Source organism: Bacillus rossius, chromosome 15 (genome assembly GCF_032445375.1).
Source record: "Bacillus rossius redtenbacheri isolate Brsri chromosome 15, Brsri_v3, whole genome shotgun sequence".
NCBI classification, from domain to species: Eukaryota; Metazoa; Arthropoda; class Insecta; order Phasmatodea; family Bacillidae; genus Bacillus; species Bacillus rossius.
This window is the reverse complement of record NC_086342.1, coordinates 12407344-12423269: the sequence shown is the minus strand read 5'-3', so window position 1 is coordinate 12423269 and position 15926 is coordinate 12407344. Positions and strand designations below refer to the sequence as shown.

The 15926-nt window shown below is 35.3% G+C and overlaps 2 protein-coding genes across 5 annotated transcripts in view; one reads left to right on the top strand and one right to left on the bottom strand.

Moving 5' to 3' along the window:
- LOC134539478 (cell division cycle and apoptosis regulator protein 1-like) overlaps positions 1-2305 on the bottom strand; it is a 61571-nt gene extending 59266 nt beyond the window's left edge. For all 4 annotated transcript variants that reach the window (XM_063381545.1, XM_063381548.1, XM_063381546.1 and 1 more), the window contains exon 1: positions 2138-2305. The gene's annotated coding sequence lies outside the window, so the exon portion shown is untranslated. The remainder of the gene's footprint in view (positions 1-2137) is intronic.
- Positions 2306-2453: 148 nt separating this feature from the next.
- On the top strand, positions 2454-14801 carry LOC134539479 (peptidyl-prolyl cis-trans isomerase). The gene is made up of 4 exons (XM_063381549.1): positions 2454-3000; positions 9444-9660; positions 12297-12433; positions 14076-14801. Exons 1-4 carry the CDS (start codon positions 2818-2820, stop codon positions 14145-14147), a joined length of 609 nt encoding a protein of 202 aa, XP_063237619.1. The 5' UTR covers positions 2454-2817; the 3' UTR covers positions 14148-14801.
- The last annotated feature ends 1125 nt before the right edge of the window (positions 14802-15926 follow it).

Sequence of the window (15926 nt, the reverse complement as noted above, 5' to 3'; positions counted from 1 at the left end):
TATGTACATTCTTTAAGTAACCACGAGCCTCCACGATTATATATGCGTGTGACGTAACAGAACTCTCACGTTTGAATAGTGTGTGTGAACGTTGTATAAATACTTCGCTTGTCATTAATCCGTAATTCATTAATTCAATTTGTAGTTTCGTTTTATTAATTAATTACTTGTCATGTCATTTTAATAATTCTGTGATTCTTTCGAGTGCTATGTTAGTCATGTAATCGCAGCCTGGCGCACCGCGAGGCAGGCCTCTCCCACGCCGGCCGATTTTCCCCTCCCCTCCTCCGCGGCCCGCGGGCCTCGGCTCGCCGGCGGGCGGAGGAGGGCAGTGGCGAACCAGACGCGAGAGCGAGCAGACGCGCGCTCACTCCGCTCCGCTCGGGACACGTGTATCTTAGCTTCGAGTTCGCAGTCGGTATAAGCGTCACGGGACTGCCTCTGCAGTCGACCTGCTTCGTGTCAGCATTCATTGTACCGCTGAACTTCTCTCTGTCATTACGTATCGTTACAGGACTATATTCGCATACGTCATGGGCCGCGTACGAGCTATGTTCTTCGAACAGCCGAACTCTCTCTGTCATTACGTATCGTTACAGGACTATATTCGCATGCGTCACGGGCCGCGTATGAGCTACTCCGAACAGCCGAACTCTCTCTGTCATTACGTATCGTTACAGGACTATATTCGCATACGTCACGGGCCGCGTATGAGCTACTCCGAACAGCCGAACTCACCCTGTCATTACGTGTCGGTACAGAACTATCTACACATACGTAACGGGTCGCGTACGTGCTGCGTAGCACTGCTGAATTTTCGTAACCGGTACGATTCGCTACGGGGCTGCATTCACTGTCACATCGGGTCGCATTTTGTGGCCAAGAGTTTGTTTCCGGGAGTCCGGGTTGCGGCGGGGGAGGACGATCGTCCCGCGACGTGCCGGCCAGGCTGCGGCAGGATTCTTCACGGAATAAAGGAGCTCGTGAAAACGGACAGCATCATCTTATCCTTGTTACCATCAACCGTTCCTTCTACCTACGTAAAGTTCCCTCCAGGTCCCGTATTTTCCGGTCCCAGCCACGTTGGCCTGAACTCCACTCCCTCTCCGACGAGAGCTACGCGGCCAAACCAGAGCGAGTCTCAGGACAATTCACAACAGGGAATTAGGGACCATAGGCCGAGGGACGTCAGTTCTCCCTCTCAAGCACTGCCGTGTATGGGTCCCACACTGCTGTGGCATACTCCAGCATGGGGCGGACCATAGTTTTGTAGGCCCTATCACGTAAGGTGCTGCTTCCACCCCTGAGCACTCGTCCCAGCATGCCCAGAGCCTGTCTGCTCTTCTTGACCACCTTGCTGTTATGACATATTGTTCTGTCTTGTCCTGCTTAGCAGGTGGTGCCTGCCTTGTATAGCTTCATTGATTCTTTATAGTCCTGTCAATTAGTAAATTAGTATTGTGTTTATCTATAGTATGTCTGTATTTGTGTTGAGCATATCCCTTATGTTATGTAACTGTTTAAAGGCATGTTACAAATAAATCTATATAAATAAAAAGGTACGTTTTCTTTCATTCAAAATCTTAAATTTCCAGAAGTTCTTCACTGATCGCTTTCAAATTTTGAGACATTGCTTTCGAATATGCACGTGTTTTTATATACCTACGAAACAACTGTGTAAGGTAAAAAGACAGATAAAAATATAAATAGGTAAAAACATATTTTAATATTTTCATTGCTATACCTACCCTATAGGGCTGTTTATATTTTTAAAAAGACGCAAAAGGGATAAACGCAACCAAATCATTTACCAATGTGCCACATTATTATGATTATTGAGTGCATTAATGTTACATTTATGATGAGTTAATATTAAAACATATTTTAACCACTCGTGCAGAATGGTCACTGTAATCCCTCTCAAATACATTGAATTTACGAAAAAAACAACTGTGTCATGCTACCACGTGATTTCGAAGTCACGACAATAACAGTTAAGTTTATCTTCTCGTGTATTCTTGATTGTAAATGAAAACGTACTTATGTATTGATGACATGCCCATAACATAATTATATTATGTTCCGTTGGCTGATACCTGGTAATAAAATAAAATAACCTAATATATTATTCCAGTACCTTTCAGTATGCGACTAGCTGTGGGTTGACTGATGTTTCAGTCAGTATCCATAAAATCGCTTTCTTTTATACAAAATTATACATTAACAACGTACTACAAATAGCCAGACTTAATTCACAAACACAATCCAAAACACCATAACGCCATATTGGAAAATAACCAGCGATTTGGGACAGGTTGAGGAAATTAATATTGGTCATAAAAATAAACCTGAATTTTATAAAGAGGTAGTGATTCAATTAAAATTATGTAATTTTATTTAGAAATGTGGTATTGATAATACTTGGGAAACGTTCTAATGTTCGACTTAGCTTTCGCAATGATTCCGCGCATGCGAGACGTATTGATCTTTTGAAAAGAAAAAATAATTATTAATTTTAGTGATTGGAATGTACATTTTTATTTCAAATTTAATTTTTTTGCAATAATCCTGTTTTCAAACCTGATTTAGATGTCTTATTTATAATTTATAGAACATTCCCGATCGTGCAAATGAAAATACTTCCGCTGCAAAAAGTAGTGCCTTAAGTTGTGTCGTGAGTTTTGCCTCTATATTTTTAAATTCTTACTTGTATTTGAAATTAAAATAGTAAAAATTTTATTATTTTTGAAAATTTGTGTAATTATTTTGTAACTGAGTACTTTTCACGTGTATTTATAATAATTATTTTCCTACGGAATGGCGTTGGCGGTAGCAGGAATTTGCCGCCAGGCTGGTTCTCTACAGATCAAGAACCCGAGGAGTCCTCTGTCTTCTTTTGGCCTGACGGTGATAAGACATTTTGCGGCTAAAATGGGTCTCCCACGTGTGTATTTCGATATGACTGCTGACAATCAACCCGTTGGAAGAATTATAATGGAAGTATGTATTATTTTAACTTACACTTTATGTAATTAATGTGAAAATAGCATGTAGTCCACAATCTTCTGTTACTAATACCAACCTCCTGTCCATAATTAATTCTGGGTTGCTTGCATTTGTAGTAATTCATATTTTAATTTGTAATTTTCACATCTACGTTTATTTAGGAGGTTTGAGCTTGAATTATTTTATTTGCGTACTTGTATAACCACGAGGGAGGTGTTTTACATGTTACTAGCAAATTCAAGATGGAGAATCGTTAATGGAAAGTTACACCATTTTAATGGCTTGCATCGGTTTGAATAAATGGATATTAAATATTTTGAAGACGTAAATTTTTTTGGCTTGGTTTTATACTTAATTTTTTTTTCATACTTCAGGGGACTTGAGTGACTTTAGTCTTTGCCGGTTATTATAAAGTTAATTTTGTTTGTTTAATCAGCGATGTAATTTACTTGTCATCAAAGTCATTGTTGCTAGTCCATTATTTTACTATGGAGTTACTAAACTTAAACGTCGCGAATCTATTTGAATTTTTTAAGGATCCTGCTGTGAAGAGATGATTATTTCAGCCTTTGCAGATATGGAGCTCCTTTTAGTTGTAATTGATAGGTTAATAATAGGGGAGGGAATTAGTAGATTGAGAATGTTTGCAAATGCTCGGGAATGTAAAATAGCCCTGGGGGGGGGGGGGAGAGGTCATATGGCCCTGGCCAAATCTTTTCTACTCTTAATTTGTGTTCTATTCCAAGTGAATATTGTTCATTATTCACTTGAAATGGAAAACCGTCTTTGTTCTGGCCGTAACTTGGAGATATTATAAATCCCTGTCCTTTTTTAAACAGTTAGCTATGCTATGTTGCTAAGAATCTCTAGAGAACGGATCAAGTTGCAGCTAGCAACGAGTAAGCAGTAGGGTGGCAACAACAGGATCAGGGATATCTCCCTTGAAAAGTCTCGGCTGTGCTGTTTAGTACAAAACAAACGTTACTCAATTCACATTACATGTAATATTAACAATTCTACACCATCTAACCTGAAAGTACCATTAAAAATTATCAAGATTTAAACATGGTGGCAGCAGTGTTAGTGCACAGGTGAGCATTAAATGGTTAATTACATACGGGGTGCTTGAAATATATCTGAATGTGCGTCAACAGAATTATCAATAGGATTTGCTCTGCTAGGTATGTTATTGGGTAACTATGAAGTTACCTAACAGTTGTTTTGTTTCCTGCGGCCATGACACCCTGGCCTCGACAGTTTGTTCTGTTTGCTGCCCAGGGTGGAATACACCTTGTTGACTTCAACTTTTTATCTTTTCTTTGAAGCCTACTCTAAGTGGTAGACTGTTAAATGTAATTATTTAATTTTGTACCAAGCATTTAAAACTAACTTGTGAGGCCAGGCCATGAGGTGCTCTGGTCAGCACCTAAACTGATTGGAAGACTTTGCTGTATTTACACTTAAGAGTGTTTTTCTATTCCTACTGGTTTCTGAGGAATTGTTTATATAGCTTACATTACAATACTTGTGCATCGATGCAGCCATCACCATTTTTTAAACCTCAAATAGAGAAACATGGGATTGGCAAAGCTAACATTCATAACATCCCATTTTAGAGGCTGTGTTTGTGTGTTTTCAATATAAATATTATAATTTTGTTGCATCGTGAGAATGGTCATTTAGATTAGGTTAGCTCCATTGGTGATGGAAAAATTAATGAATACTTGAGCTATTTTTTGAAATAGGTATGGATGGTTGTTTAGGTCAAAATAACTACATCTTAAATTGGTAATTCCTAAGCAACCATTTGAAATATTTTACACTTTTTTTTAATGTAGCTATACCAACATTATCAACCATTCTCGCGGTTTGTCCAAAGTTCTCCAAAACCTAAACTTACACAGGAAAGCAAATAATAAATGGCAGCGGCCACATCAATGCACAGGTATTGTAATGTATGGAATAAACTGTGATTACTCAAACTAGTTGGAATTTATCAATGCTGTTTTCAGAGTAATATAATACCTTTGTCTCTTAGTGTTTCTAAACAGTATTTTCTGGGTACATCCATGTATAAGTGTATAGTTAAGGTGAATTTGGACACTCCCTTTACCTTGCTCCCTCTCAAAACTTAAAAACAGCCTTGCTAGCCTCTCCAATCATCTTTTGAATTGTATTCTGCGTTATAGGTTTTTAATCATTGCTCTGTTCCCCCCCCCCCCCCTTCCTCAAAATCTAAAATGATTGTGCTATTTTTAAGGCACAGTAATGCCCTGCCACAGTATCAGTTTGAATCAAAGCTTTGGTCAGAAAGAGCATGAGTCATGAAAGTTTCTAGTGAATGTGCCTTCAAATTACCGCAAGACATTAAAAAAAATCATGCTCAGTGTGTATATGCCAGCATATTAGCTTTCTTTATTACTACTGTATTAAGTCCCAAAAAAATATTATTTGTGTGGAAATTTAATTGTAGCTTTTTTTTTCCTTCCCTGCATTCCCAGGGGAATGCTTTATTATAATGTGTCCCACAAATCTCACTTAAAAGTTTTTATATAGCCTTGTCTTATTACTGAGTGCTGTTGCCAATTGAGAGAGGTAAAAAAAAAATTGGTTAAAATTTGAACTGAAAACATTCTTATCTAAATTATTTTTAAGAGGTAACTAACTTAGTTGTGGATTTGTTATAATGTACATACTTGCAAAAAAAGCTTTATTGTGGTGCTGCTACAAAGTGCATGTACAATGCAGTTTGTACTAAGCAACTTATTTTGCAAAGTGCTAGGATCATCCAAGCTTTTTAAAATGAGAACACTGAACTGTATAATTTTTTACTATCTCCTGGTCAGGCCACCTGCAGAATATGTTTGCAGGGAATGGGTGACTTTCCTGCAATTCTGTCGTTTTGGTGCTGACGTTAACCAAGGTCGTGCTTTGAGAGAAACCTGTATATGACTCATAGGTGGAACTTCCTGTGACCTTCAAGTTTTTTTTTTTTTTTTTTTTTGTGGCACTTAAAGTAATAATGCATTATGGCTCTGTTACCACAGTTGTGATTTATATTGTTAAATATGTATTAATACTATGTTGTATATATTTTTTGTGGGTTTTCGTGATTGGCTGGCCTGATAAATCAATTGTAATAGGGAAAGTAGTATACTAAAGGTTTGGTGAATAAATTAGTTTCAGTTGTGTATTTTCATACATTAAATTTCATTTAGTGCCTTTAAACTATTTTGGTTCAAGAATTTTTTTCAGGTTGCTTTTTTTCATTTTTTCTGTGATATTATTTGTGCGCATCAGTCTTGGCTAAGACACCATGAGGCTCTTAATCCTATAACAGATATGATAACATTCTTCTACTCTTTAGTTTCAGGTCTTGTGTGTGTTACATTCCACAGTAAACATAATTTGTGTCTGATGTAGGTGCAAGAAAACTTAATGCTAAATAAAAAACAAATTATGAACACTTCTTGACTTGCCTATCAGATAAAATTAATAAACTTTTTTTTAGGAAGAAATTAGAGATGAAAAATAAAAAGCCAGAGATGTGTGAATAAATTTACATAAATGCCCTAAAATATTAGTGTATAAATCCAGACATCGCTAGCTAGCTTTGGCCTGTATTCCACTTATTAGGGTTTGGGAAAACCAGTTTTTTTAAAAACCAAACGTTTTTTTTCTCAGCATGTTCCAATGAAATTCCAACCAAATCCTGCTTTCTGCCATTCATGTTGAACCAGAAAAGTTATTTCATCAAAGAACTGGAGTCTAGAAAATCTGCACATCTGACTGGGGCTAAACCACAGAAAGGGGATTTACAGTAGTCTGGGATTTCCCACAAAATAGGATTAATGAATTTTAATAATAAATTTGATTTCCTTTTTGTACTTTATTAGTTTAATTTCAGAAGAGTATTTGGCTGGGTATAATTTACAGCCTTTTCAGATAATTTAAATGATAATATCTTGAAAAACACTTTTTTAAACCCTTGTGGTGTAAATCTGCCAGCCAACCCTACCACATACATAAAATACTGGAAGAATTTGTTGGATTGGAAAATACTGTTTAAATTTCGTACAGATATTGCTCCAAATGATTCATGATGGAAATAGTCTCCAGAACAATGACCGATTTTTACAGTTTTTTATTGTTGATTGAAAATTCACACTAGCACAATGGCCACCATTTCCCCATCAATATACTTCTAAACTAAACATAAAACATTAACGAAGAAGGTTTGTTGCTTCAAGAACACTATGCAAACTAAAATTATTGATTGAAAGGTTATATTTATTACTGCTATTAAATCCCATGGTTTCACACAAACCGACGGTACAAGCCAAGGTCTCTGTCCTTTGAACGATGACTAAAGCCGCTGGCTTAACACAGACAACTGCTGTCAACAAATACTAAATAAAAAGTTCACAAATATTTATAAATTGGTGACCCCAGGGCTGCAGCTGCAAAACATGTTTCCCAGCTACATGATTGTGTCCCCCACAACCACTTTCAAAAATCGGCCAATCAAAACACAAGTTACAAGAAATTTAAAAATACGGCATGCATGTAATTAGCATTTTCCCTTCTATTTCCAATTTGAAAGATACATGTGTGCTTGAGTTTTCACTCTTGGCCTGGGAACTACCATTTCTGTCTCTTGCACTTAGGGGCCTCTTTCTCCTCTCTGTAATACTCTTGTAATTTACCGTCACATTGGGTCATGCTTTCAGGCAAAGGATATTAACAAAATAAGTAAAGAAATGCATCAAAAAAATTGACCAACTAGCCATATAGGCAATAGCCAAATAGGCAATAATTTTTAGCTGCTTGTAAAGTTTAAATTAAGTTAACTATAGCAAAACAGCAAAAATATTTATGCCAATGGTTTATTGGAAAGTGCTTGCAAAGCTACATTAATGATGAGTGAGACTGGGCACATGTGTATTTATCCTTTGAAATAGAAGTCTGTCCACGCCCGAAGCCACTTCACATAAAACATTACATCACATGGCATCTAGCAGCAACAGATAGAACTAAGACTGGAAAGCGTATGTCACAATCCAAGCTCGTTTTCCACTGTAGCAAACATGCATCAGTTCTTTAAAATGTCTTCTTGAATGCCGTTCGTTGTATCAAAATACTATGCTTGAGCATGGACCTGAATGTGTTTTCATATGGAGTTCAGCTGGTTCTATTGTTGTGATTTAACTGTGGTGGATAAAGATTGTATTTGTATACCATGCCTTTGTTTAACATGATAAATAATATTTAGCTGAATAACATTTTAAAATCTTAAGAAATAAACTTCAGTAATTGGTTCTTTCTTGTAATTGCATTCACATACCAATTATAATCTCTTCTTTGTCATAGTTAGTGGATGATGGTATTCGTAGATATTTTGCAGAGCAGTCCATTTCTTTGTACTGCTGGTAGTAGTGAAGTGTGCTGTGTAAATTATATGTACCATCAACTGGGGTGACTGATGGGGAAATAATTTATGCTCAAAAATTGTTATTAATTATTTATTTTTTTTGTTTTAGCTGTTTTATTTTATAGTGAAGTACTTATTAATAAACACTTTTATAATAGTTTACAAAATTTTCAGTTTATAGTTTTGCTGGGGGAAAAAATAACTGCCTATCAGTCACACTTTTGTATGGGGTGACTTACCCTGTAGGAAAAAGCTTTAAAGTGACTGTTACTTGCTCACATTATCAATGTCAACCAATGAGTAAACAGCGAGATAATTTTATTCTGATGTTCTGTAGCTACTCTTGGCATACAAGTGTTAAATATTAATGTAATCCCAAGAAAATTATCAAAGATACCCCCAACACAAAATAGGATCTACAAAAGTTTTAAACATTTTGAGGTTATGTTTTCAAAATGCAGTGAAGCAGTTGTCATTTGTAGCTGAAAAAATTTTATAAAATTTTATAATACATACCTTACAATTGATTTACATGTAAAAAAAGCAAATGATTAGTTACTATAAAAACTAATGCTGACAAGATTAACAGAGATTCCAACAACCATGCGATTAGAAAATACAGCAGCTTTAAAACTCACTTTTGCCAATCGTATATTCCAAATTTGATTACAACTTCATGGTTTTGAAGGAAAAAACCAGTCAACAAAATATTTCCTCATTATCAATGTTGCCCAAAATTAACAGTCGCCTCAATTGACGGTATTGATAGTTTTGAAATAAAATGTATTTATGTAAAAATTTATGTAAATATCCAAAATAACCGGTGGGATATCACCATATCTGGAATTAACACAAATTTGTATCTAGCTATTGTGGATAATCATTAGTGTTTTGTAAATGCAGTGGCCAAAAATGGTGTAATGGTGTTTATTTTCTGAATGTAAACTAGTGTGTGTGTGAGGTAGTGATCACTAGTTGCAAGTTATTTTGATGTGTTGTTTTACAGCTGCGGAGCGACGTTGTTCCCAAGACTGCGGAAAATTTTCGAGCCCTCTGCACGGGGGAGAAGGGCTTCGGGTACAAGGGCAGCACCTTCCACCGCGTCATCCCCAACTTCATGTGCCAGGGGGGAGACTTCACCAACCACAATGGCACTGGCGGCAAGTCCATCTACGGGACCAAGTTCGAGGATGAGAACTTCCAGCTGAAACACACCGGCCCGGGTGAGATTTTGACGCGTTTCTGCGTTAACTGCATTCATGTTCAAACATACCTTGTTTTCTCGCATAATCGTCGCACATTTTATTCTAAGATCGAGTTTGAAAAGTAGGGGTGTCACGATTATGCGGGGGGGGGAATTTTGTTAGGTAAAGTTATTCATAAAAAAAACGTTCATGGAAAGTACGTTTATTTAAAAAAAAGATGGAGTATACAAGAGCACTGCAAACAATTTATATTAATAATTCATTAAACAAAAACCTTTCTTCAACTTTAAATAGTAAACCCAAACTGTAACGCGAACGCAAGCCGCTTGAATCTGCGACGTGAACTAACGCGTAATTATTGCCGTAGTACACATTTTCCACAAAAGAATGCGGGCCATCAAATGTAGTTTACTCGGCACTCGACAGAGAGAGCGCGCGTGCTGCATGCAATCTGTGAGATATCGATATTCGACTACGTGTGCACGCTCTATAAGGGAAGCAACATAACCAAACATTAATAATGCCAGCTCGCGCTGGCTACATGTTCATAAGCGGTACACCGCGGCGATGCAGACAATCAGAAAAAAAGGAAATAACGTTTAAAAACATCTTTAATAGAAAATTTCCAGGTCAGACAACTTTGTATTTCTGTTAATTAAATAAGTCAGTGGTAATGTCCGAATAAATATTATTTTTCTACTTTAAAATACATCGTTTTATACAGAAAATATACCTACATCGGTACACCGCGGCATTGCAGACAATCTCGTAAAGATAATAACGTTTAAAAACATTTTTAAAAGAAAATTTAAACGTCTGACAACTTTGTATTTCTGTTAATTAAATAAGTGGTAATTTCCGAATAAATATTAGCTTTCTACTTTAAAATACGTCGTTTTATACGGAAAAGATACCTACGCAAAGCGCTCTGAATCTAATAGCGGGACCAAAAAATCATACAACGTTTAAGTAAGAAGTTTTTTTGTCCCAATTTTGACTGCCAAAAATATAGGTGCGGCGATTATGCGATAAAAGAGGTAAATACAGATAGTGTTTTAATTTTTCCAGGAACAGGAAACCTATTATATATATGTAAATCATGAGAAGTAGAATGCAGTGATAAATGATCTTTCTTAACCATAAAACAACAGTGTTGATTTCCTGAACGATTGTCTAACGCATCACCATTTTCAGTGATTACTTTCTGTTAATCCTTGTCAGGATGAAAAACATACCGTGCACAGCACTTTATTACAGTGGCGTAGTAACATTCATGAGCACTGTCAAAAACACATGCAGTGAAACCTCATTAGAAATTACCTCACTATAATGTTTCTCACTTAAAAGTATACATTTTCAGGTATAAACATTGTTTTACATTTAGTAACAGTTCCGTATAAAGTACTTACATTAAGTACCATAAGAAATGTTGTTTTTTTTTTTTTTGTTTTTTTTTTCTCGGGTATGGTGTGGTTATATTTCACTGTACTCTGCCTTTAAACAAAAATAATCAAAGATGTATAAAAACAGCAGGAAAAATTGTATGGATGACTGAAAATGCAGACTATTTATGACATTTTAAACTTAATAGGAAACAATTGTTAGGGGTGTTTATATTATTGTCATGCATTGGTAACAAGATGTCTTAAGACCATGGACTAAACAGGTAACACTTGCACACTTGCCACTAACATTGGAAAGTGGTTAGTGCCATATTGTATGAATCTACAGTCAATATCTACCACCATGTGCACAGTAGCAGCTTACTTGCCACATTTATCTACGACGTAACAGATATGACTCAACACAAACATACATAAAGGTTCTGGATACTATTAAATGTACACTAAATATGTCTATATTGTTGAACTAAATTAGTGTCTGTGGCTGCTGTTAAACCAAAACTTCATAACTAGATCAATGTTTCTCAACAGATGGTATGCATACCACTAGTGGTATGTGGCAACATTGCAGGTGGTACGCAATCAAATGCTGTCAAGTTCCATTGTCCCTGGTATTGGAAGTTTGATAGTGGAAAACAGCTACAAGTTTCCCACTGAAAAAAGCTGGTTTTTTTATATATAAATCTTGTTTTTTGGACTTGATTTGAAATAATTGCCTTAAATGATTTTTTCTTTTAACTAATGTCTATAATTGTTTGTATTCCGAGTTGTGTGTTATGAATAAACCTGTTATTTTGCAATAAGTGTTTTATTTTTTTCCTAAATTTAAGAAATAACAAATAACCATAACTTATATATTATTTAATACTAAAGGATAAAGTAGAACTAGTGTCTAATTGTACACTGTTGCTAAAATCGCTGAAATAGGTTATAAAATGTAATAAAGCATGATAAACAATAAATATTTTTCGTAGTTTCGTGGGATAGATTTGCCTGTCCCAATAAACACACTGCAAGCAAACCGTAATCCTATGAAGAATTTACTTCTGTATCTTTTCAAACATAACTGCTATTTACCCCCACAATAATCACCTGTCTTTATTAACCCTTGCAATAAAATTTTTTGCGTATGCACTTTTTTTTTGTGGGTTTTATTGTATTTTACAAATGATTGTGCTTTAAGGGCAATTATTTTTATTTTGTGCTGTGCACGTGTTGGCTCCTGTGTGAGAGAGTTGGTTGCTTGCGCAGGTACTCTGTCGATGGCTAATGCTGGGCCCAACACCAACGGGAGCCAGTTCTTTGTCACTACCGCCAAGACCAGCTGGCTGGACAACAGGCATGTGGTGTTTGGGCAGGTTGTTGAAGGCATGGATGTGGTCAAGAAGGTAAGCATTAGTTTTGGTCATGATTATGCATTACTGTATTTCCTAGGCTTCTGTGACTTTTTTTTTTCCATTCAATCCAAGGAAAATTGATCCAAAATAAGTAAATATACATAAAATGGTTTCCATGTCACATGAATTTGGGGAAAGAATCATACCACCATCTTAGTTCCAATGATTTTTAGGCCATAATTTTGATTAATTTTTGTTTTTCTAAAGCAGACTATATTAAAATATAATTCCTGAAGTACATAGTGGAATCTTTCAGTTCCCATATATTGCTAGTACTGTTTTTCCCTGTTCGAATGTTACAATTTCTGTTGACTTTAAATATCAAATTACATTTTAATTTTAAGGAATTTATATAAGCAAATGCCATGAATGCGGAACTAAAAATGAGAATATCTTTGTTGCCAGCATTGATTTTGAGGTTACTTTATATTGAACAAGATACTGTGTTCGCATAATCGTCGCACATTTTATTTTAAAATCAAGTTTGAAAAGTAGGGGTGCGACGATTATGTGGAAAAAAATTATGTTAGGTAAAGTTATTCTTGAAAACAAAACCCGTACATGGAAAGTACGTTTATTTAAAAAAAGGTGGAGTATACAAGAGCACGCCAAAGAATTTATATTAATCATTAAACAAACATCTTTCTTCAACTTTTAATAGAAAAACCTAAACTCAACAACGCGAACGCAAGCCACTGGTAAAGACCTAATTAAATTTTAGATTTCTACTTTAAAATACATTGTTTTATACGGATACCTACATTGGTACACCGCTGCGATGCAGACAATCTCATGAAGGAAATAACGTTTAAAAATGTATTTAAAAGAAAATTTACATATTAGACAACTTCGTATTTTTTCCTTAATTAAATAAGTGGTAATGACCGAATAAATATTATATTTCTACTTTACAATACATTGTTTTATACAGAAAAGATACCTACACAAAGCGCTCGTCATCTACTAGCAGGACCAAAAACATCATGTGAGTTTACGCGAGAAGTTTTTTATCCCAACTTTGACGGCCTAAAATATGGGTGCTACTATTACGGGAGTGACGATTGTGCGATAAGAGGGTAAAGTATGACAAGTGCAAAGAGAATACTCCTTTTTTCCATATTTTTAAATAGTTTTAACATCAAATAATGACCCAGTAAACCTCATTGGTGTTATAAGTGTAAAACTAAAAAATTTTTTCATTTAAGAACTGGAACCAAGTACCACAATTTTAGTCTTTTTATAGTTTTAATTGAAATTCTCTTTTTTTTTTTTTTTGTGTAGTTGTGTAAATTTTATCTGAATATTTCTGAGCAAAATTAATTTGGTTAAATATTGATTAAATCTTGTTTTGATGGTGGTTTTTGTCATAATGTGTGTAATATTATTTTTTATGCGTACAATTAATATGGGATTTTTTAAAATTGCTGGACACTTTAATACACAACCAAAAGTTGTTCATGCTGAAATTTGAAAATGTTATAAATGCTGTTTTAGTATTATGTCCTAATGTTGTAATGGACTTTTAGTTATGTAATAAATTGTAAACTGAAAATTCTAATGACTACTGTGACTAAAATTTTCATACTGAGCGTTTGAAACGCATTCATCTTTGCATATTTGTATTTATTTCCAGATTGAGTCATTTGGATCCCAGAGTGGGAAGACCTCCAAGAGGATCGTGGTTGCTGACAGCGGACAACTCTAGATCAGTATTGCTTCCCTCGACCTGCTCCCAAGTTATCTCACTTCAACAGGGAATAACACTGCATTTTCACATTATCTCCAGATTATGCTGTTTAGGCTGTTACGAGCGTGTAATGGCTGTGACTATGGTTTAACAAGTAAATGGGACAGTTGCATTTGAGTGCTGTATTAATTTCTATTTTATTTTATTTTTTTGGCATTTGTGTGCTGTAGGCACAAATTCTTGGCTAGTGTAAAAACGAGTCCAGCATTCCTTCCCCACAAAGACATTAACGGCCGAGGTGGTGACTGTTTCGAACTGAGCAGTTGTAACTTTGATGTGGAGCGTTGTCTCATCCATATTGTACTAGCTGTAGCTCGTAGTTTAGCAGGCATTCGCCACTGCTGCATTGTGGCAGTTGTGAACATGTGTTTTGATGAGCACTTGATGCTACGTGGCATTGTTCTGTGAAACTTGCTAAATTTTATCAGTTGTGTGGGTTTCATAATTTAACTGGGATTTTTTTTTTTTGTATTTTCAATACTTACAACCAACATATATGTTAATTTTGAGCATGGTTTGCTAATATCTAATAATCAAATATTGTGCTGCTTTTAATTCTTTGTACTGTTTATCGTGAGATTAGATTTGAAAAATAAAGGAATATGTTAATGACTTCTTTTATTTCCATGTGTATTAGTGCTATTTTCCTATTCTTTTGGTTTGTATTTGTTTGTTGAGCTGAGTTCTGTGTATATTTTGTAATCAATGGCATAACTCTTAATGTACGTTTCACTACAACCTTGTATGTATTTTTAGCAAATATATCCCAAGAATTAGTGTGCCTTTCTTCCAAGTAACATCCATATTTTTATTTTTGAAGCTGAATTTATGCAATCATTTCAGAGACAGATTGGAAAATTGTTTGGGGGGGGGGGGGGAGACTAATTTGATTGGATATTTTATGGAGATAATGAATGTGATGAAAGTTGCACTCTGTGTAACACTTTTGTTGAATGCTTAAAAATTTAGTCTAGGTTTTTTTATAGGTAATGCTTAAGAAACCACAGTTAATGTTTTTCAAGAGATGTATTATATACATATTATGCTAGGTCAATTGGGAAGAGAATTGGTATGCTCAATCTTGGCTTTTCTCAGAGCTTAACTTGTAAATTTGGTTTTTTTTTATACTTATGCTTGCAAACCATTTGTAATGGCTGAGAGGTAGAGAAGTTTAGGTAAATAAGGTATTATTTTGTTCTTGGCTCAATGAATTAAACCTGTATACTGCATCTAAATTTAGTTGAAAAATGGCAGAAGAAAGTTAATATTTGAGGACTAGAACTAATCTGTAAAGTAACTACATACATTCAAAATAAGTATATGAGCTTTAAAATTGGGTTTTTGAAAATGTGCTCTTTTGAGCCATTCTAATTATAAATATTTTTTTTAACCAAATTGCTGGTAATCCACTATTGTGTAACAGCAGTGACAAGGTATTGAGCATTAGATAATGCACAGTATGTAGTCAAGGTGTAAGTGGATTCCAGTTTGCCTTGGCTGCAAGGATATTTTAGTGTGCAGTTGGTTTTCATTTTACAGTATTTCCTAGATTGTTAAAACTCTTATTTGGGAAATTCTGGGTGGTTATCTATGGTTCTGGCATTCATCATGTAATGCATTCTGCTGATGCTTCAAATTACTATAGGTAAAGGAGACTTTAATTCTACAAGGTCGTGATTGCGGTATTAGTATTACATTTGTAGAGAATTTTGTGGTATGAAATAGGGAATGAGCCCA